At 41.6% G+C, this 21,706-nt stretch overlaps 1 protein-coding gene across 5 annotated transcripts in view; it reads left to right on the top strand.

The window, feature by feature from the left end:
* Positions 1-21,706, top strand: part of atp8a1 (ATPase phospholipid transporting 8A1) — a 94,607-nt gene that overhangs the window by 46,409 nt on the left and 26,492 nt on the right. For all 5 annotated transcript variants that reach the window (XM_034543103.1, XM_034543100.1, XM_034543101.1 and 2 more), the window contains 11 exons: positions 932-1,037; positions 3,042-3,124; positions 4,481-4,530; positions 4,867-4,936; positions 5,898-5,982; positions 7,355-7,494; positions 9,463-9,601; positions 12,454-12,518; positions 15,981-16,153; positions 18,212-18,395; positions 20,339-20,449. In XM_034543103.1, the coding sequence (XP_034398994.1) occupies positions 932-1,037; positions 3,042-3,124; positions 4,481-4,530; positions 4,867-4,936; positions 5,898-5,982; positions 7,355-7,494; positions 9,463-9,601; positions 12,454-12,518; positions 15,981-16,153; positions 18,212-18,395; positions 20,339-20,449 (1,206 nt within the window). The remainder of the gene's footprint in view (positions 1-931; positions 1,038-3,041; positions 3,125-4,480; positions 4,531-4,866; positions 4,937-5,897; positions 5,983-7,354; positions 7,495-9,462; positions 9,602-12,453; positions 12,519-15,980; positions 16,154-18,211; positions 18,396-20,338; positions 20,450-21,706) is intronic.

The following is a 21,706-nucleotide window of genomic DNA, read 5'->3' as shown; positions in this document are numbered from 1 at the left end:
GAGTCTCAGTGTCACTCTCTCTTCGTTAGTTGTTTGTAATGTTGGTAGATAATATCGTGATCTTTTCCTGCTATTGAACTCGTTTTAACAACCATCCGCCACTTGGTTACAGTTTGCTGTATGATTCAGGCCCGGAGGAGCCCGGAAGGTAGCGGATATCTCTGCCTCACTGACTAGAAGCCGGTTGTCCTGCAGCCTCAAACAGGAGCCTCGGCAGATGCCTGTCCGAGTGTAGCCCTCGGCTAGTTAGTCATACGTTCCCCCTCATTAATGTAAAATGCCCTCAGTTTATAGGCTAGGCCTTTTTTCATTAACTGGAGCAAGTTTATATTGCATGCACATGCATGAGTACATGACGGTCCGTGTGAACCCACCAGCAGTCATTAGTCCGACCAAACCTAGACTGGAGAAAACTGGAGCCACATATGTTTCAGACACGGACAACCCCAAAGTTGATTTCTTCACTTCTGAATGACGCCGCAGCATATTTGAAACCAGAGGAGTGAGGTCATATGAGTTTGAAAAGTGGTTTTACCGAATTAACACAAAATGTATAAGTGTCCCTAAGCCGAATCACTTTTATTTTAACAGCTGTGCTTCATGAAAAGTGAAACATTTTGTTGCCCTAATCTGTTTAGCTTTTCTCTACTTTTCTACTAATAATTAAGTATTGATTTGTGGTCCACAATTTTTAGTTGCTGTTTTCCAAAAGGTTATCAGTGCAAACATCATGCCATAAAAACACAGTACAAATGTGTCTGAAGAGATTTCGGCACACTCCAATAACTCTGTTGTATCAGGTTGTGTTTGTCAAACGGTGCACTCTCTGTCTTTGCTCTCTTCCTTCAGTATCATCGCCGTCTTTCTAGTGGGTTTGTTTCGGTTTAGTTGTGACATTAAAAATAAAAAGTGCCCTTTCTACATTCTGTAGCCTACAGCTGCTGTCATCCTGGAGTTCATGACCATGATGGCCACCTGTCACACTGCAGTCCCCGAGCGCATAGATGGAAAAATAAGCTACCAGGCTGCATCTCCAGGTAAATTACACCTTCATCAACACAGCTAGTGGAATACAGATTGTGGATTTACAGTATGCCGCCCTGGTATTATTCCATTGTAAGATGTGTGTGCATGCAGTATAATTTTAATATTAATATTGCCCAGACTTGGTCTAGTTTCAAGGGGCTCAAAGGGGAAAGACTACAAAACATTAATATAATCAGGATGTCAAACAAGTCATCTTCGCGATTCTTTAAGAGCTCATGATCAAGACTAGATATTTTTGGAAGCACATCATCAAAATGGCTTGTTACTTACAAACTTGTCCATTTAAGTTTGGGACACTGCACATCACCACATGTCGGTTGCATAGTTGTTCGGTCGGACCAGTTCCATACTTGCCACCTATAGGAGAAGAAAATAGTAGCATCGGTCTCGACATTGAGATGTAAAACTTATAGACTCTGCACTTTACCATCGTAGTAATCACTGCAGTGGACGTAATAATTTGTTTCAAATGCATTGTTTCAATGATTGCCGGGATAATTATAAAGATATTTAGCACAACAATCAAGTTCGGACCCCCACCCTCTGGTAATCAATGATTCTGTGTGACCTTAGTATTCATCCTAATATTTATGACAAATAATTTTGGCCATTTGAAAACAGAAAAACATGTAGCACCTGTCGACGCTCGTTGCCTTCAGGTGGCACAAGTATCAAGTCTGCAGATACGGTGTCTTTCCTTACCTGTAGATGGTGCTCAGCATCACATTGATCTGAAATTCCAAACTGCTGCAGGCGTTTCTTGCGCCTCGTGGCACAAGCTGAACTGAAAATTAATTTGCAAGTGCTGCAGCTGCAGGTGACACTGCCTGGACCTGCGATGCTGTGCCCTTTAGATATTTAATTTTCCACCGAGTGACCTTTGTGTCGTTGCAACTGGAACACATCCCTCCAGCCTCAAGGTAGCAGTATTTCATAAAGACATTTATATAATCATCAGTGCAGTGGAGAGCCAGGAAATATATTAGAAAATATAATATCCTGTATACAGAATGCGTGGCGGAGCCTCACTATGGTCCTTTTGTCTATCACATTCACAGCAGTAATGAGACACCCACCAATCAAGGAATCTGTGCTATTAGATGACAAGAAAAATTAACTTCCGAGACTCCAAAAATGTATTTTATTTATATTTATATATATATATTTTATATTTTATGAGAATGACTGCAGCTTAAGGCATTTGCACAATGGCTTACCCCCCTTAATGCTGCTGTGGAAACCACAGCGTCCATGTCAATATCCTGAAAATCCGGACCCTCCTAATGAACTCTGAACATGTCACAAAGCTTAAAGGCTCAAAGCTGTGATTCAAATGTAAACTAATAAGTAGCTCTCATGGGAAAAATGTATATCACAGAAGCTCAATAACACAGAAGCTTATGTTGTTGCCAATTTGATTGACAAGCCTTTGAGTATATCAACAAATACTGAGCTGCAACTAAATGAGAGGTGTTTCCTGGTCAGTTATGTTAGTAACCACAGAAGTAAAACAGGCTAGCCCTATATGCAGTTTGATATAGAAACAATAAATGCACACATAATGAACACATTGATTTGCTAAAAGTGTTTTACCATAACTACGAGACAATGCTGCTGCTTTTCATCTCACATGTTGCTCTTGATAAGAGAGATGACCTTTTTCTTTGCCTGGTTGCTTAAAAACAATCACGGTCCTATGGAGCTTTGGGGTTTGAAGCAAATGGCTGCAAAGAGAAGGGTAGTTAAGTGAACTGTAAGAAACAAGCTGAGAGCTTTTTCTCGCCCTGCAGCATCCTCATGCAGGCTGGAGCATCGGCTACCTGATCCACAGCGTTTTGAAAATGTGCCGATTAACCAGTTTTAGGGACAAAATGTGAACATGGTTCTTATCATAAATGTCACAGTCCAAGTTCCAGGTTTTTCTTCAGACCGCATGGTGATGTATCTGTGTCTATCCGTCACACTTCTTTTTTTAATTTTTATTTGCTTTCCAGATGAAGGAGCTCTGGTGAGAGCAGCACAGACCCTCGGCTTTGTGTTTTCTGGTCGTACCCCAGACAGCGTCATTGTGCAGATGGTAAGTTGGACGAGACGTTCCATGGAAGGCGTGCATGCTATTGTACTGATGAATCGATTCACTACTACACATTACTGTTGAACTTTTTTTTTTAAATGGTTATTTATTAAAGGAATGGTTAAAAGGTTTGGAAATACGTGTATTTGCTCTGTGGCAGCGATCTTACCATCTAAATCTCAGCAACTCTCACGTCTGTAGAATAACGATGAAGCTACAGCCAGCAGCCGGTTTGCTTCGTTAGCCCAAGTAAAACAGTGAATTGTACACTTTTGAACGGATTAAACAAAAGAGTCACAATGTTTTCATTATTCGGCTTCCGGCACTTTGTTACCTTTGGACAGACCCGACTGTTTCTCTTGTTTCCAGTCTTTATGTGAAGCTAACCGACCCCCGACTCCATCTACATAACATACAATCAGATAAACTTTCATTGATCCCCACAGGGTAAATTCATGTGTTGCAGCAGTATAAATAGTACAGTACTTTAATTTACCCCAAATAACAGACTTTCACATAAAAGCACGACGTCAGACGTTTCACATAAAAAAGAGACAAGAAACAGACTTTCAAAAAAAGCATCACATTACATCAATCAATGAATTTTCAGCGTCGTTCAGCAACAGCACAAAAACATTCAGTGGTCGATCGTTAATCCTGTTTTTAAAACTTGCATACTTAAGATTTAATTAGAGAGAGATACAGAAAATAAAAGAAATACATATTAAGAAAACTATACACACAGCATATTTAAAGTAGCAATGGCATGAGCAGAGTCGTGCATGTATCCTGTACAGAAATAAGAGCGTCTTTCGCAGTTGCTCAAGTAAATAATTCACAATTTGTCTTTTTATTTGGCAGTTCTTGAATTAAAACTTTATGCGTAATGCCAAAAAGAACTCAGCCTTTTATATCTGATGCAGAGTGTGTCCTCTCTAAAGCTCGGGCCACTCATCCTGTTGTCCCTTTAATTGGCTAACCTGATGATTGCACTCAAAGAGGCGGAGGCATAAAGGCCAAAACCATTTTCAAATTATGTTTTCCTCTGCTGAGAACATCTTGTCTCCAAAACGTTTGTCCAATTTCTTACCCTTTTATTAGGCCTTGTAAAGCTCTCAGCCTCTATTCAATCACTCTGTCTTGTACCTCGCAGTCCCAACAATTAAGGAAGTTAATTTGATTTTACCTTGTAATACCTCCACCAGCTCAATGCGAACAACTAATAAACACATTTAAAATGAAATTAAGGCTGATTTGAGTAGGATGGCTTGTGCTACTTAAGATAAGTTGTCCCTCAGAAGATGACTGGAGATGTGTCCTTTTTGGAGTACGTTAACATGTGTGTCTTTTTTGGTTTAGCCTGGAACAGAGGAGAAATACGAACTACTTCATGTCCTGGAGTTTACAAGGTGAACTACTGATAACAGCATTATCATTTTCAAGTGTTGCACAATGTAATTTGTTGCCAATAGGTGTAAATTAATCCTTGTATTTGCTCTGTGAACCTCAACAGAATGACATCAGAGTTCATCATCTTCCTGTGTCTCTCACGCTTTGTGCTAATTAATTGTGTGACCGCCGTGTGATGTCTTGTGTGATTTCTACTTTTAGCAGACGTTTGCCAGCCTAAACCGCATGTGATTATTTGCTGTGGTGTCTGTACCACCTTGTAATGTGATTTCTCTGACTTGCTTTCTGTCCTGATTCCACCTTCTTCTTCTCTTTCTTTCGTTTTTCTCTCACAGCACGAGGAAGAGGATGTCAGTCATCATGCGCACCCCATCTGGGAAAATCCGCCTCTACTGCAAAGGAGCTGTGAGTGTCTGTCTCTCTCCATGGCAACGCATGACAGCTCATCACCATCATCACCACACACACACACACACACGCACACACACACACACGCACACACTGTTGAACACTCTCCTCCCTTTATTGCCACTCGCTCTTGTCGGGAATTGTTTTCAATGAGCAGCAGCATAAAGCGAGATTGCCTTAATTCACACATGTATCGCCGCAAAATAAAGGTTAGACAAATATTATATTTCACAAGAAGGCAGCCAGCTACCAAACCAGCTGTTCCACTGTTGCGTATGTACATTCAGAAGAAAATTATAATTATTGGTGTAATTTTAATGATTGGGGAACATGTTGCTCTATTTTCTGCTATGAGTTGGCTTAGTAAGGCTTTTCAAACATTACATTCAGCATGTTTTTCTTATACACTTATTATTGTGCTTGTTGTTTAAGTTTAAGAGGATTTAATTCCTATAGCACTAAAAGCACAGAGGTTTTGCACCAAAGGGTTTTTCACAAAGACATGAAAAAACAAGATGAATACCAAACAAATGTAGACATTTTCCTTTTTTTCCTCAATGCAGGTTGTGTGCTTATGGTGGATTATTCCTGTTTTGTTTTTCTTTTGGCACTATTTTTATTTTGTGATAATATCAACAAGGATATTTGTTCAACGCACAAAAGGTAATTGTCAGGATTAGTACTAATGTTTGATTTCAGTTTGATGCTGAACTCCGAAATGATTCCGTTACAGGAGCCAGATACATTTTTCGGGGATTTATTAATTCCCCCGTAAGTAACTGCTTTTTAAACGTCTGATTACTTCAGTACATAATGCTATTTTGGGGAATCGCAGTAGAAACACAAAGGGCAACAGAAAAGCGAAAGGGCTGGAAAAACCCATTTGTGCCCAAGTCCTAGAGGTTCCTTTCTTTCCACTCTGGGTGTCAATAACCAATGCGTGTTTGTTTCCCTTTAGGACACAGTGATCTATGACCGCTTGGCAGACAGCTCGAGGTACAAAGAGATCACATTGAAGCACCTGGAACAGTTTGCTACTGAGGGTGAGTGAACAAACATCGCCCCCTGTCTGCCAATAGAGAAACATCTCTTAGGACCATTCAAATCGAAGTGCCTGCAGCATTTCTGTCTGGACATTATCCCCATAAGCCGCAGCAGAATGAGTAGTTTTCTTTCCCTTCGCGCTTATCCCTGTGCGTCATTACTTGTTGAACAGTAAATCCTAATATGAGTATGTTGAAGTATTATTAATCTAACGCAGTGGAGCTGAAAGAAACCGCATCAGAGACTCTCCTTTAAGTTCTGTGTTCATACTGCCCCCTTGTGAGACACCAGCAAAATTATGTCATTTGGAATATTTGATGTAGGCTAAATTTAGCATGAGGGACAGATTGTGAAGATCTTCAGTCACTGTCATTTGGAGAGGTGTGAATAAAATATAATGCCCTTTATCCCGCTGAGAAGAAGAATGATCTATTAACCACATATTTGATCTTTCTTTAATATCATTTGCATTGAACAGCTAACCTTATAGTCTTAATTCTATGTAGATATTTAAAACACAATTACTGATATGATACACTGTACAGACATTTATATATATGTTATTTAAATCCAGGTATTTATCTGGTTTATAGTACAAGGCATATATACATATATATTTATGCCCAGGTAGGTGGGGAAGACGCCACCCCAAATATAGTATAAAATGATTTCATAATGGCCAGAAATGTAAAGAACAGCTTAATGGGAACAGACTGGAGTCCCAGCACGGGTGCACAGCAATGTATTTAATTTCGCTACCTAAAATAATGTACACTATATTTAGAATATCATGAAATATTGCAAGTACCTTTTGCCTGTGCCCTCGTCCACAGCTAACCCTAAAGAGAAGCCGTCATTGGAAACTGTTTAGAAAAGTGCAGGCACTTTCAAAATATTCTTGGCTGGTGATTGGATGAACCACCTGTCAGTCTTAATCTAGCCAAAACCAGAAAAACATATTTTTCATGGGAAAAAAAAGCCTTTATTGTTGTTCTTAGGTCCTCTGACAATGAAGAAATACTCTCTAGTGGATCCTCACATTACGCTGATTGGTCGGTGCTCTGGCTCACCCTCACAAACGCATTGCGTAACGCCTGACGAGATGGATCTTCATATGATATGTGATCCTGCAATTCTTGCATGATCTTGTGAGAATCCAGGTCCCGTCCACAGCAGTGCATTCCTTTGCTCCTGTGCTAGTGCTCCCGTCTGCCTCTCCAAACTTGCGGCGCGCTGACTGACATCTTCCGTCGGTGATACTCTGACTATGGATAACAACCTCATACAAACCCCACTTGAAGAAATCCGAACTACCCCTTTAAAATGTCATGACGTTTTGACCCAGGTGTTGATGCTGTTTTCCTCTTCCAGGGCTTCGCACTCTGTGCTTTGCAGTGGCGGACGTCAGTGAGTCGTCCTATCAGCAGTGGCTGGAGATCCACCACAGAGCCTGCACTTCCCTGCAGAACAGATCCCTGAAACTGGAGGAGAGCTATGAACTGATAGAGAAGGTTTGCATATTTTTTAGAAACTGGTGCATTTGTGTGGTTTCAGTTCCTGATGCCATGGCTTCCTGTTATGTTCCTTAAACTAGTCCTGCCGTCACATATATTTTATCGTGAGAGGCAATCTTTCTTCATCTGGTTGCAGTTACTTAATGTACACAGTGTCATTAAAAACTGGATTTTGATGGGCGTCTATTCGTTTGCAGATAAATCTGCCTGGGCATAAACTCAAGGCCTCCTGTGTAACTAATGGGGTCATTGCAATTACACCTGGAAAAGGGAAAATGTGTTTCTGTGAGAGATTGGCGGTTTCACTCGCAGGTAGAATTGGATTTCTGTGAGGTTGGTCAATGTGGAAACGCTAGTCAAACACAGGAAGCCACAGTCGTAAATCAACCACTTGGCGTGTTCTTCGTGGCTGCCCAAAACAAATGGAGGCAATAAATCATGAAATGAACATAAAAGCTTTCGGGGGGAAAAACTTAATGTGCTTTGCTTAATGGGCAGAGTGTGGCACTGACGCTGCCAAGGTTTGGGGTTCATTGCTGTTCAGGGCCACCCATGTTAAGAAACGCCCAGTGCAACGCCACACGGGGGCACAATGGAGTTGCAGTGAAACTAAAAGACATTCCAACACTGTGAAATCAGTCTTCTGAAGTTACTCCTTCATCACCTCACAAACAGATTGATCCAGTGTGATTTACTTATTGTGTAAGAAAATGTTAAGATGCGATAAACTGCATATTCGTCAGCCTTGATGGGAGCTAGTTAGTGATTAACAAAAACAAAACATTAACTTCTTTGTTGCCTTCTGAATTGAGAAGCTCTAATACTTATTTGATACCTAATCCTTCGATTGCTTGCTACCCTGAATTATAATTGATGGTTTCCATTAATTGGTGTTGTGATCATATTCCCTGAATCATCCTTCAACAGCGTGTCCTACTCTCATATTACTACAGTATGTTCCAGAGTGCGTACATGTAAAGTTGGTCCAGTCCTTGACACAAATGTTTCGTATGAATTTCACTGATTGCTTTAAACTTGGATTAATTCTTTCTGGACTATTTGCTCAACCAACTACTACTAAAGACCATCAGGAGGCAACAGATAAAAACTGCTAGTCTCCTGAACGGCAGCCTAATTTTGCAAAGTAATAACTTCTCCTACTCTTAAACATCATGAGTAGCAGAGTACTGACTCTCCACAGCGCTGAACAAACCCTCAGATTATACTTTTACAATCTACCGGCATTTGGCTATTCACTGGTGTTATGGTCCCGCCCTGGCTTGGGGGTTGAAATCCTGATCCAAGAAGTTCTTGGATCAGGATCCACAAAGAGTTCCTTGAACAACAACCACAAGTACAACAGAACAATTAACATGAAACCAGCAAATGAGGACTCGTCAGCTGTAGTCATGTTCTGCCCCAGGCACAGTTTTCCGTGCTGTGTGGTAAAATGAAAAGATGATTAGAGAGGACAGAGCTACAGATGTATAGGCAGCAGGGCTCAGGTCACAACTTAAAGAGCTTCCCCTGCCTTTCCTCTGTTGCTGGCTCCTGTCTCCAATCAACCCCTGGGTCTTGTCAAATCTTTGGCCCTGTGACGGTACCGTATGAGCTCACAACCAGCCCCAAACAACCACCGAGGTTCCTGGGAAAATCACCCACAGACCTGTGGGTGATTTCTTGTGGGAGAGATTGTGTCTACACACACGCACACGCACACGCACACACACAGGCACACACACAGGCACAGTGACTGATCCAAAACTTCTCAAGCCTGTGGTGGTTTTTCTTGGTGATAAACAAAAGCAGCTGATGAAGTGAAAAACACGCCTGAGTGAGTGACACAATCCCGGCTCGCATGTTTCTCTGACACGTGACGTTTTAAAGGCCTTCCGTTGTTGTGACTTGCTGACTTTTTATTTTAATAGACCATTTATTTTTGTCTTTGCCTCATTTCTGGTGTAGAACCTGCAGCTGCTCGGGGCCACAGCGATAGAGGACAAGCTCCAGGATAAGGTGCCTGAGACCATTGAGACTTTGATGAAAGCGGACATCAAGATCTGGATCCTGACGGGGGACAAACAGGAGACAGCCATTAACATTGGTAAGAGTCAGACGTGCAAAGTTAGGAGACACACAAGTGGCCAAAATATCTGGATCTTTTTTTTAGTCTGTTGTACGCTCCAAAAACACTGGATTCTACATGTCCCATAGTACGACTCAATTGCATGATTATTAGAACCCCCCTGCCTCCTAAATGCCTACTTCAGTCAAACCCCACACCTCCAGATGGTAAAGCAAGCTAAAGTCTCACAGCTAAACCAAGATGTAGTCCTTGTGATCAGTAAACTGTAAAATTGGTAGTGTGGCTCTTTTAAAATAGGGTGGTGCCCCCTTTTAATATAATTTACATTAAACACCGCCTGCACCCACATACTCTCATTAATATTTGTGCACCCCGACATGCCCTGCTTGAGCACTCTGTCTCAAACCAAGTGGAAAGTCACTGGTGAACCTGATCTGCGTTGTGATGAATTGCACGCCAGCCTCTTACAGGTACTCCAGTCAGTCCTGTGGTCGTTCTTCACCCAGCAAGACAAACAACTGACAAGCTGAATGCTTCTCTGTCACACATATCTAGCAAAAACATCTGTCGCAGAAGGCCAGATGATGTATGAGCACACTGCACTGACATGAAATAAATAACATTGCATATGTACACATATGTATATGGTTGCCCCAGAGGTTTTTTTAGCCTTGCAGATGTTATCAGAGAGGTGAATGAGTGAATATTTCTGGTGCACTAGTTCCAGACCAGTTTCCTTAATTGTCGCTGGTATTGCAGCTCTTAGATCTGGCTAAATACTACAAAGGGATCTACCTTGAATACAGCCAACATTTAAACACGGAGCCCAGAAAAATAGATATGAAAAGTACCACGTTTGTGGCTATACACCTACCACTGTGGCCTGGCTGAATCAGCCCTTTGTGCCCACCGTGCCCAGATGTGAGGGAGCTCCGCAGCAGCACACGCTCACTAGAAGTATTTTTACAGGACCGCCATTTAACTCTGTTGCTCTGTAAAATCTCTGCTCAATATTGACTTTGTTTTTTTGTTTTTTTTACTATTTTCCTCTCTGAAAGACGATCCCCATTGCCAGGGTTAATTGTGCACGTTTTGCCACATTTGAATGACGAATTTGGCCCATTGCATTTCGGTGTTTCAAGGTGGCCTGAGCCACCCAAATGCCACACTTGGCACAGGATGTTGAGCTTAAATGCAGCGGAGGTCACGCATTTTCACAAATGACCTAAATTGAAGCACGGCAGATCCTTTTTTTTCTGAAGCTGTATTGTTTCAGTTTGTTCCTAGTCATGAACGCTCCTGACTTGATCATGTACAGTAGCTACACTGACACCGAGTTTCTGGCCGGCTGAGGAAAGAGCCATGTTTGCTCTGGGACACGTTCCCAGTGCTGTGAGTTGTTTGTTGAGGGGAGTTAAACGTAAGTAATGCTTAGGATGGGTCAGAACCATAATTCAGTGAAAGGAAAGGAAAATGCCCACTCTTCAGTTTTTTTTTGTGGAAATACGGAACACTTTAATTAAGGTATTGCCGATGAGAAGCACATAAACAATGAGCAGAGAGACACCCAGCCCCTTATCTTTCTACAGAAATCTACCGTCGCAACTGCTTCACCTTTTTACAGTCATTATTATCAGGTCCCCATTCTTTCTTCCTCCCAACATCTAGAGTTCCTTCTGTAGCTACACATTGCATCTTTTGCTTTTAATTGTTGCTCCCGTTGCAACAATTGAGATTACCGCGACTCGAGTGTCCCTGTTACACATTCCTTGAGTCCTGTGGGAGCATTTCAGTTCCGCCTGAGATGGAGAAAGGCCAGGAATCCAACTTTCTCTGGTGAAATAAAACAAAAATGAGCTTAAGGTAAACACATTAAACGGAAGGGCTGTGACAGGAACCGACAAGGAGGGCGGAGGGACAGTGTTGAGATGGGGAGACATTTTCCTCACATTGGCACATTTTTGGACGTTTGCACCTTTGCACTTAAGAAAACAAATCTGCCAGACGCACACCCCAACCGTGTTTGGTTTTGACTCTGGAGGTGCAACCCTTTCATTTCCTCATGCAAGGCCCCCTCTCTGCGTGGACTATGTGTGCATTATTGTGTTGGACTGTGGCTGTTTTTGTGTGTTTTTGTGCATGATCTTATCAAAGTTTCCCTCACAGAAAATGCCACCCATGTATTCACAAAACATGGGCTTTGTGGTTACCCCCTTAAAGAAACTAAAATCTCTTTCCAGACAGAAGCAAAGTGTTGAAGCCCACAAATATTCATGTGGTTATGCCACAGATGGCAGCCTTTTTCATACTGCCACAGGTTTAAACTGAAGGCTACAGTCTTGGTTCGTGAAGCATTTCTGTTTTCCCCAATGGGAGGCTCCCTCTACCACCTTGCTGGTGACCCTGAGCATCTGTCCCGACCAAGAGCTGCGGGGAACGCTCCCCAGAGAGCCATGTTTGGTAACTCAGAGTTGTAACTGCCTGTTAAAACAGGAAACTGACAAACTCTTGTAAACCAAACTCATTAGTCATGTCCCGAGACACGGGCTCTGAGCTGTAACAGTTTAATTGGTGTCCCTAAAAATCTTGCCACATATTGTAGTCTCCCTTTTGTGTGTGTGTCTGTGTGTGTGTGTGTGTGTGTGTGTGTGTGTGTGTGTGTGTGTGTGTGTGTGTGTGTGACAGATAAGTTGTAAAACTAAAGGGGGTTATTGAATCTGACGTAAACTACAATTTGATGTAGTAGTATAATTAATTTAAGCATTTCCTTACTAACTACTGTACGTCCTTACTTTTCAGTCTTTTCAAGTCTTCTAATGTTGCTCTATAAAACGTATAATTAAATTTTCTTGTTTTTCTGTTTTTTGTAGGACATTCCTGTAAACTACTGACCAAGAACATGGGTATGCTCGTGATCAATGAAGACACCCTTGATGTGAGTTTTTTTGCATTTTTCTAACCCTTTTTTTCTTTGCTTAGTCATTCAATCAATTTTACGATCATTCAAACACAGCTTTTGATGATGTATCTTCAGTAATTCCCAATGTCCTCTTTGTACATTCGCTGCAAATCATGTCCGTTTCCTACATTAGCAGCGAAGATGTATTAGAGGTCAAGACTAGCAATCAATCAATACAAATGAAAATTACAAAAATCTATAATGTATTCATGTTTTGAATTAGAATTTACTTTTAGTAGGTTCGTTGTTTTGATCTGGAGGGTAAAAATATGACATTGTGACGACATCCACGAGCCCCTGATCTCATCACCCAATCCCTGTGAAAAAGACTGTCTCGAACCTGAAAGGTTGAAGCCACAGGGAGCCTTCCACACTCCGAGCCACCACACATCACAAAACTGCCTTTAACACCCAGCAGGGAAGTCTGTTGACCCCCCCGGCAGGAGAGCCTTGTCTGTTGTTTCTGAGATTGAAAAGGGCAAGTCCCTGCACTTCCAGCAGGAGAAGACTAGGCAGAGGAGGCCACAGATGGAGGGGGACCCCGACTGGGTTTAGTTTGTCTGACAGGAGCGAAGGAATGGTGAGAAGAAGTGGGTGAGGGGAGAGCAGCAGCAGCAGCAGCGGGGGGTGGGGGGTGATGACGGACGGCCTTCACCCTGTCACCCAGTCGTTAAGCGTGATAAATGGAGTTGAGGTAGAAATCTGGGGTCGGTGCATTCATAAAGCACGCGGACCGGCGCTTTGAAATGTCAGCTCTCATTCCCCTGTGGTTGAACAGATGCTTACATAAGGCAGTTTGTTAAAACGCAAAGGGAGAAGCCGCTCCACCAAGACTGAGGAGGCACAGTGAACAGGGCTGGGAGCTGCGAGTGCTCTTGTGCTGCGAAAGAGCGTAATCGGAGCATGTCTTCCCTCTTTGCTGCGTTTAGAAATGTTTGGCAAAGGGAGGACAAAGTTTTCAACATCCTCTGTACTAAATCTTACGAGAAGTGAAATTCCCAAAGTGAAACTTGGTCTCAAAGGTAGGATTAGGTCATTTTGAACGGCTTTGTCTTCCAGTCGGGGTGTTTAATCATGTGAGGAGCTAACGGCGCTCATTGAGCATTAGTATATTAATCTTTATGAAGTACAGTCGTGGATAGATGAGGCTTATTATTTAACATTTTTCAATAGAAAAAGGTTTTTTGTCTGCGTTTTGATTATGAAGAAATGCTGACCGAAGTCCAAGGGAAAGTTGGATTGAAAAGAACATGATTTATAATGCACACACACATTTAGGTGTCCTCTCAGTGAGATGCAGGTCATTAAAGTGACAGAAAAGCACACTTCTGAGGTGGAAGGTCCCCCCTGTGGGTGGCTCCGAGTCTAAGACTGATGACGACGTTACATCCATACAAACGTCCAGATTCCACATCATGAGTGTCACGTCCTGTTGGCTATATCACTCAAGGGCCTATATCAACAATAGAGCTCAGTCTTTATGGGAAGCTCTTGTGGATTTGTGAATGGACAGCACATACCAATTCCAAAGCCAAACACTAGCTAGTCACATAGGCTAAACTGGTCATAATAGCCATAACAAAGAGGCTTTAGGAGGAGACATGTAGCATTAGTGCTAAAATTCCTCAGTGGAAATTAGGGAAGAAGTGGCCGCCCTACTTGAGGGAAATGGTAAACTTTGCTTATCGCCTCGTGTGATGAAGAGGTTGTAGCCCAAACACAGTGAATTATTTCTCATACATATGCTGTACTGGCATATACAAAGCACACACATGCACTCACACTGAGATGTAATCTAAAATCACTCTGGGATTTTTGCTGTGCGGTTAAATACCGACATCACAACCTGACCTGTGGTTCTCTCTAATACACACACACACACACACACACACACCCCTGCCCACCGCTCAGCATCTCATGCTGCTTTGCAGACCCCATCAGGGATGGTTAAGTCCTCGCAGCTGCTTTCTGCTTGTATCCTCTTGCTCGGTTTCTCTCCTGTTAATCCATCATCTCTTTCTCTGCGTGTCTCTCACTCTCCTCCTCTCGCTTTGTGAAACGTAAAGCCCCTTTCTCCAAATATTTCTTTTAAGCTGGGGTTTCAGAGTTTTGTTATGCCAAGCGAACGCTGCCTGGTCCCCCTGGTACAATCTGACTGCTTTGACATATCTGACCTCAACACCAGGCCGGACCCCTCCCTCCGTCAGTACTGCCTCACTTCTTTAATGGTTACAGCTGTTTGAGCATCTGCATGACACATTATGTTTGATACCTTGCATTGTGTCATTGCGTTATATCCGCCATTTAGCCGTTATATTATTTGATTGCGAGAATTTCTACGCCAGGTCTTTTGGCGTAATATAATATTTTTATTGAAAATATACATCTATTACATCGAGCGCAGAAAATGATAAGGCACAGAAATTGATTTCCTAATGGATTCACCATCTGTTGGGAAGATGATTGAATGATGAGTATAATGATGATCTCACCACTTTATCCACCCATTCCCTCTACCAGGACAGTAAATCCTCTTGTCCGTCTCATATTTAAGGCTTTTCGTCATCACTCATCATCATAGTATATGCTGTATAAACAAACATGATCCATTCTCAGAACACGTCTATGTTATCACCTTATAGCCAAGGTCGAAGTGTTATAAGCATGAGAAACATAATAAATATCTTAAATAAAAGAGCAGCTGCTAGGAATTTGTTTTTTTTAACCTCTAATGTGAAGAAGAGGCTTGATGGACATTTACATTCTTAATATAAAGGTCACTGGTGCCTTTGGTGTTGCACTGCAACATGTAGTGACACAAGCAGTGAGTGTAATGCATAATTGGTGTTTCATTGTTGGACTTTAAAAATGCATCATACAAACAGAGAGGAAGATCTTTCTTGTATGTCCCGATGACAGTATATCAAATATTATATCTTATAGTTGGGGGATCTTACTATGGTTCAATATCAATCACTATTGTTCTCCAGGCATCTTATCCCTTATTTTGTGAGTGAGTCCTCATATGCAAATTAAAAAGAGTATCAAAAACATTCATATCATGGAAACTTCTAAACCCAGAAATGTCTTTTGGAGCTAAGCAGTAAAGAATGAAAAGAAGTAAAATATCATATGCAATTATTTCTGAATGTTGCTAATGAAGCACAGAATATATTTTATATAATAAGATTTAAAAAAAATAGTAAATAATAATTATATATAATATAATAATATATATATATATATATATTATTAATTAATCATACTCGGCTTGCACAGGAGATTCTTGGAAACCAATCCACCGGGACAAAAATGCCTAATATTATCAAATAACAGTACATGTCTCCTCTCGCAGCTACAACATCATAGGCGTGAGATTATAATGAGTAATTACACCCGTTAAAAATAATGTTCACAATGTGTTTTTTCATCACACAGAGAACAAGGGAAACGCTCAACCATCACTGTGGCATGCTGGGAGATGCCCTCTACAAGGAGAACGACTTTGCTCTCATTATTGACGGGAAGACTCTCAAATACGCCCTTACATTCGGAGTGCGACAGTACTTCTTGGACCTCGCCCTGTCTTGTAAAGCTGTCATATGCTGCAGGTAAGATTTACTCCTGAAAGTCAAATGAAGCAGAGACGATAAATTCCACACGATGTTCTTACTGCCAAGGCTTTACGCACCGAATCTGTTTCTGCACAAAGAACTTCACCAAATGTGTGGTTGAATATGATACAGTACTCAACCAATTCTCAAGTATCCACTTTAATGCAGCAGATCAAAAAAGTGTGTGTTTCTGGAGATGGAAAATACTTACATTTTTTCCTCTTTTTATGAAGTAATATAGTTGCGTACTTTCAGCACAATAGCCCCAAACCCAAAGATAATTGTACAATGTTATAAAACAGAGAAATTAAACAAAATCCTCACAAATGAGAAGCTGAAATTTGAGTAATGTTTTTACTTTAAAATGACTTCAATTAAATTTAAAAGCTCTATGGTTGAACTACAAAGTATTATGTCTTTGCCACAAAAGTATTTGGGTATTTTATGGCAGCAGTTCAAAAAGCACGATAGTTATAAATATAAATGGTAACTTTCAACATTATGCAGGTACACTGTTGACCTGCCCAGGCCACATAAATACTAGGAAGCACTTAAGTACTCGAGCAACCATGACGGGCTCTGGGGCCAGAAATCAGCACCATGTTTTCTGAACAACAGCAAACCCTTATAACTCTACGGATTACATAAAAATGTTTCCTTCACAACTACCTGCCTTTGCCCTGTGCACACTCTTTGGGCACTAAGAGACACCAGGAGATGAATGAGGCCCTTTAAACCACGGAGAACATAAACAGTTTCACAACTTAAGACAGACATGCGGTTTACGACATCATCTCTGGAGACTCTGCTGCGCACTACCCCTAAACCGCTGGTACACTCAGAAGGAGGCTACAGGCTTTGCTGTCAGTAAGGACATAAAGTAAAGTTTGAAGTCTTGTAAAGGAAGAGTTATGAGATGTGTCACAACCATCACCTGGCGATTGGGTTCACCTAATGGACTTACAAGGTCTCTTCTAGAGGAGGGAGAAGGTGGTAGACTGGGGCAATGCATCTCCCAGAATATAAAAGGGGTCTTTATAGTGGTAGGGCCCAGTTCCCCATGCTGTCCTCGTCACTAGTGCAGTCGATTGGTTCTGGAGGTCACATTATTAAATAAATAGAGATCACCTGTGTGTAGTCGAGGCGTTGCAATTGATTGTAGTGTCAATACACCTGTATGCGGCAGGTACAACTTCAGCTGAGTCAGTACGGTGACATAGAACAAAGAAACACTCCAAGCAACTCAGCCGAATGGTGGTTTGAAAAGCACATGTCAAGGCGATGGAGACAAAAACGTCTCCGAATATCCTTCGCAGTACAGTTGAATAAGAGAACGGCACAGCTGTAAATCTGCAGAGAGCAGTCTGTCCCCAAAAAGTGAGTCGCAGACGCGTGATGAAGACCACCTTGACTTATGACAAGTCTGAGGAAGCTGACATTGGAGATTGTGCAAACAACAACAACAGCTGCTTGGGCGCTTCACTTGTTCTCAATTTCCTCGTCCAGCCAGCAGGAGTTACTGCGGCAACAGTGACACAATCCCTCACTGGCTGCCCACCATCAAACACTGCTTATTATGTGACACAGTCATGACAGAAGCACTGCAGCTGGGATTTTCTTTTCCTTTGTCACTGAGACAACTGCCTTTTTATAATTCTTGAAAAAACATTCTGCATAAAATGCCCCAATGTTTATTTTTAGAGTGTTCACACAGTTTGGCAGCACTGTCTGCATGCCAATTGTACACAATTGTACAAAGTTGAGAGAGCATTGGGCTTTGCCAAGTGCTGATCTCAGGAATAGATATTATGTTATGCACACTCAAATTATACAGCCGAATACTGGGAAAAGATCTCCTGGACAAGACGTTCTTGAGCGATATGTATAATCTAGCATCGACTCTCCATCATAATGTATGTGTCTTCCTTTGTATATGAAACGGCATACTGGAGAGCACCAATGTGACCATGACTACTTTCTGATGAACACACACAATGGGTATTTAATGAAACTAGAACGTGCTTTAACATTCCCTGTCCTATTTATTCGTTTTAGAGTATCTCCTCTTCAGAAATCAGAGGTGGTGGAAATGGTAAAGAAACAAGTGAAGGTGATCACGCTGGCCATCGGTGACGGCGCTAACGACGTGGGAATGATCCAGACCGCTCATGTCGGTGTGGGAATCTCAGGCAACGAGGGTCTGCAAGCGGCAAACTCCTCTGACTACTCTATTGCCCAGGTGAGCACAGCGGTTTACACCCAGTTAGACAAACACTACATTGATTTAGGTATATTTAGATTAGTTTCAACAGTATTAATGACAGCTTTGTGTGCCTTTTGACCCTTCTGTCGTCAGAGTGGGTCAGAGAAGTTTGATTTAATATGCTGATTAACTGCTAATAATATTCAGACAAGATTTAAGATGATCTTTAAAACGTATAGACTTTAACAATTAAACTCAAAACCATAGACATTTTTTTTCTGTTGGAACAAAAATATTCACACACTTCCACTCGCATACTTGAGCTTAAGTATGTACATAAAATGAAAACCATGAGACGAGAAGACCAAATTTGACACTTTTGCATCGTTAAAACATGATTTGAACTTCATAAAGACATTCTTTTTTTCTTTTAAACTGCAGGTGCATGTCATTAACAACACTGACATGTATTTTCATTAGCATCCTCTCAAAGTCAGATTCCACAAATTGTCTATCCTGTCATTGTCATCTCAAGAGTTAAGTGTGAGTGATAGCTTAGCACATTGTTCTGAATAACAATAGGTCACATGTCTGCTTATACACATACATTAGCTTATACAGTGGAGTAGTAACAGCTGTTAAACAGGCATCTGGTGACACCCAACACCCAACTTAGCCATACAGAAACATATCCAGCCAAAATGCTGCTTAAATACATTCTTCTATCCGAGTAACTAGTTTGTCTGAAACTCTGCATCGATATCAGATACCCATGAGCAACAAAAGCCACGGAGTTCCTGTATCATGGCTCTGTTGCTACACAGCACGCCACTCAGTCCATCATGTTTCTATTACAGCCACGGGGCTTGAGAGTATGTGAAACCTAGAGTTGACCAAAACACAGTACGCTCTCTGTGTCTCAGTGTGCAATTACCATTCAAGAGACTTAAGTGCCCCCTTCAATCTGCATGACACGCACAAGTGTATGTCTTTCAAAGACAGGTGGCCTCTTATAATCCATTTAGGTCCCAGCATTAAATTAAATTACACCTCCGGACTTCCAGTGGTGTTTTCCATATATTGGCGTAACGGAACATTAACCCTAATTTGCAAACTGAAATCAATCCCTGAAAGTTGCGTAACTTGCTTTTCTATTCCTACACTTGTATTAATGTTCTGGATTGTCAGATGAGCTCCTCGCCGCTGTTGATTATTAGCGAGTAAGTAATTTAATACTTGGAAGCTTATCTTAAGTTATCTGTTGAAGCGGAGAGTGAAGCGGCTTCAGGCCGAGGCACCTCTGCTCTCCATCTGTCGTCAGCTCAGGTTTGTGTTAACTGATGTTCCATTCGGCCATCGGAGGGGTCAGACAAACTGTGCTGTCATTTCACCAAAGAATACTGTGGTAATGCTGAAAGACAAGAAGGCCTTCAAATAAACAGAATTGTGTTTGCTCTGGTTTCAGAGACGTTCAAGGAACTTTTCCTTTTGTTAGATGGCAAAGAGATGCATTGTAGGTTGTGAGCTTTGTGTTCGTCATTCACTGGCAACTAGGATGAAACAGTCAAAGTTCTTCCAATGTAAGCACACTTATCAGCCAAAAATTGCACTGAAATTGCAAGTTCACCACGGCCCCTAAATGGTAGTGTAATTATAAAGCCATTTAACTATTACGCTGAGCCCTTGGAGACCAACACCTCCATAGGACCTCCTGCATTTTCAGCAACTCAAAAAGCGTGAGCTTATAATCTTTTACTAGACATTTTTGGAATGTGTCAGTGAGAGTCTTTGGCCACAATGTCTCATCAGTCCTCTGTGCTTGGGGGATGAGAAAACCCTGCTGCTGTCTTTAATCGTGAAGTTCCTGTAAGTGCTTCAGTGTTCCAGCACTGATCTCTGATTATGAGGAACCATTAGACACTGTACTGTACGCAGACTTTGGCTATTCATTCGTCTTTCCTCCATTTCCTCCCACACAGTTCAAATACTTGAAGAATCTGCTGCTTGTCCACGGAGCCTGGAATTACAACCGCGTAGCCAAGTGTATCCTGTACTGCTTCTACAAGAATATTGTCCTCTACATCATTGAGGTAAGGAGCTCTCAAGGCTGAGAGTGGTGCACGGGTCTGATCTGAATGCAGAGCATTGAGATGTTTCCACATGGCATGATTAGGTGTAAAGGCAAAGATTCCTTGTTAGAGTTTCCATGTTTGTATTTCTGTTGACTGGACCTTCACATTACCTGCCAGTTGGTGTTGCTCCTGGGCGAATAGTTTGAGTTTTGACATACCCAGACACAACAAACAGGCGCACACACACACACACACACACACACACACTGTTATGGAGGGAAAACTACACCTAATTGACTTGAAGTCTTCCTCTCAGGAACCCATGCCATGAATCTGATCCTTCGAATATTAATCCATCTGGATCACCTGCATAACCGTGCAGCAATGCTGGCCATTTATTTTTCTGCCCCAGAATGATCACGATATTTATTTAATATTGTGTTGACAGCCGACACAGATAGGTATGTGCATAATTATGATCACATTAAATGTGTATTAACAAGTGCAAAATAAAAAAAAATCATCATTATTACAGCATTTCTTCACTATCAATATGTGATGAAAATGTATTGGAATAGTCAAAATCTCTTTGCTGAATGGTTTTCTAGCGTTTAGCTTGAACAAAATCCTGTTCCTAATCGTTCGTATGTTGCAGATTTCATGATTTGACATTGAACAACAATGTTCGACACTATGGTAGACATTTGTAGAAAGTTAAGACGATGAATTAAAGCATTTCATTTGTTATCATCCCTGTGATTATTCAAGTTTTATTGTGTTGCCGATCGAGAAATATCTAAATGCGTGTCTATTCATACTCACCCGGCTTCATGGTTAAGAAGGTTCACACACATGTAGCTCCCAACATCGGTCTGCTGGTGTGCGGTAGGTTTGATGGCATTGGACAAATGCCAGACTCGGTACTGATTGCAAGCTCAGAGCTATAACCAAGAATGACCAGACAGGTTAAGTGCTTCCTATCAGCAGCAGCTTTATCATTGGGAGTGCTCCGATGTTTTGATCTTCCGGCCCTGCCCTTGTCTGACAGTAGCAGCAACATTTTAGCTCCACATCTTTTTTCATCAAAAAGTCTAAATCAGAAGTGACTTTGACTCGCACTACACATCAGGAAGTTTTAATGGCGATACACTGCTGTACTGTACGTTTTATACTCTCATCGCAAGCTAAATGCCAGTGCATTTCCCCTGTATTTAGTTTGTTAATTTAGAGGAACTTTATCAGCCACAGCGTAGAGAATTGTCTTTCAAACAATAG

The sequence above is a fragment of the Cyclopterus lumpus genome, chromosome 10 (assembly GCF_009769545.1).
Source record: "Cyclopterus lumpus isolate fCycLum1 chromosome 10, fCycLum1.pri, whole genome shotgun sequence".
Classification (NCBI taxonomy): domain Eukaryota; kingdom Metazoa; phylum Chordata; class Actinopteri; order Perciformes; family Cyclopteridae; genus Cyclopterus; species Cyclopterus lumpus.
This window is presented reverse-complemented; position numbering and strand designations above follow the sequence as displayed.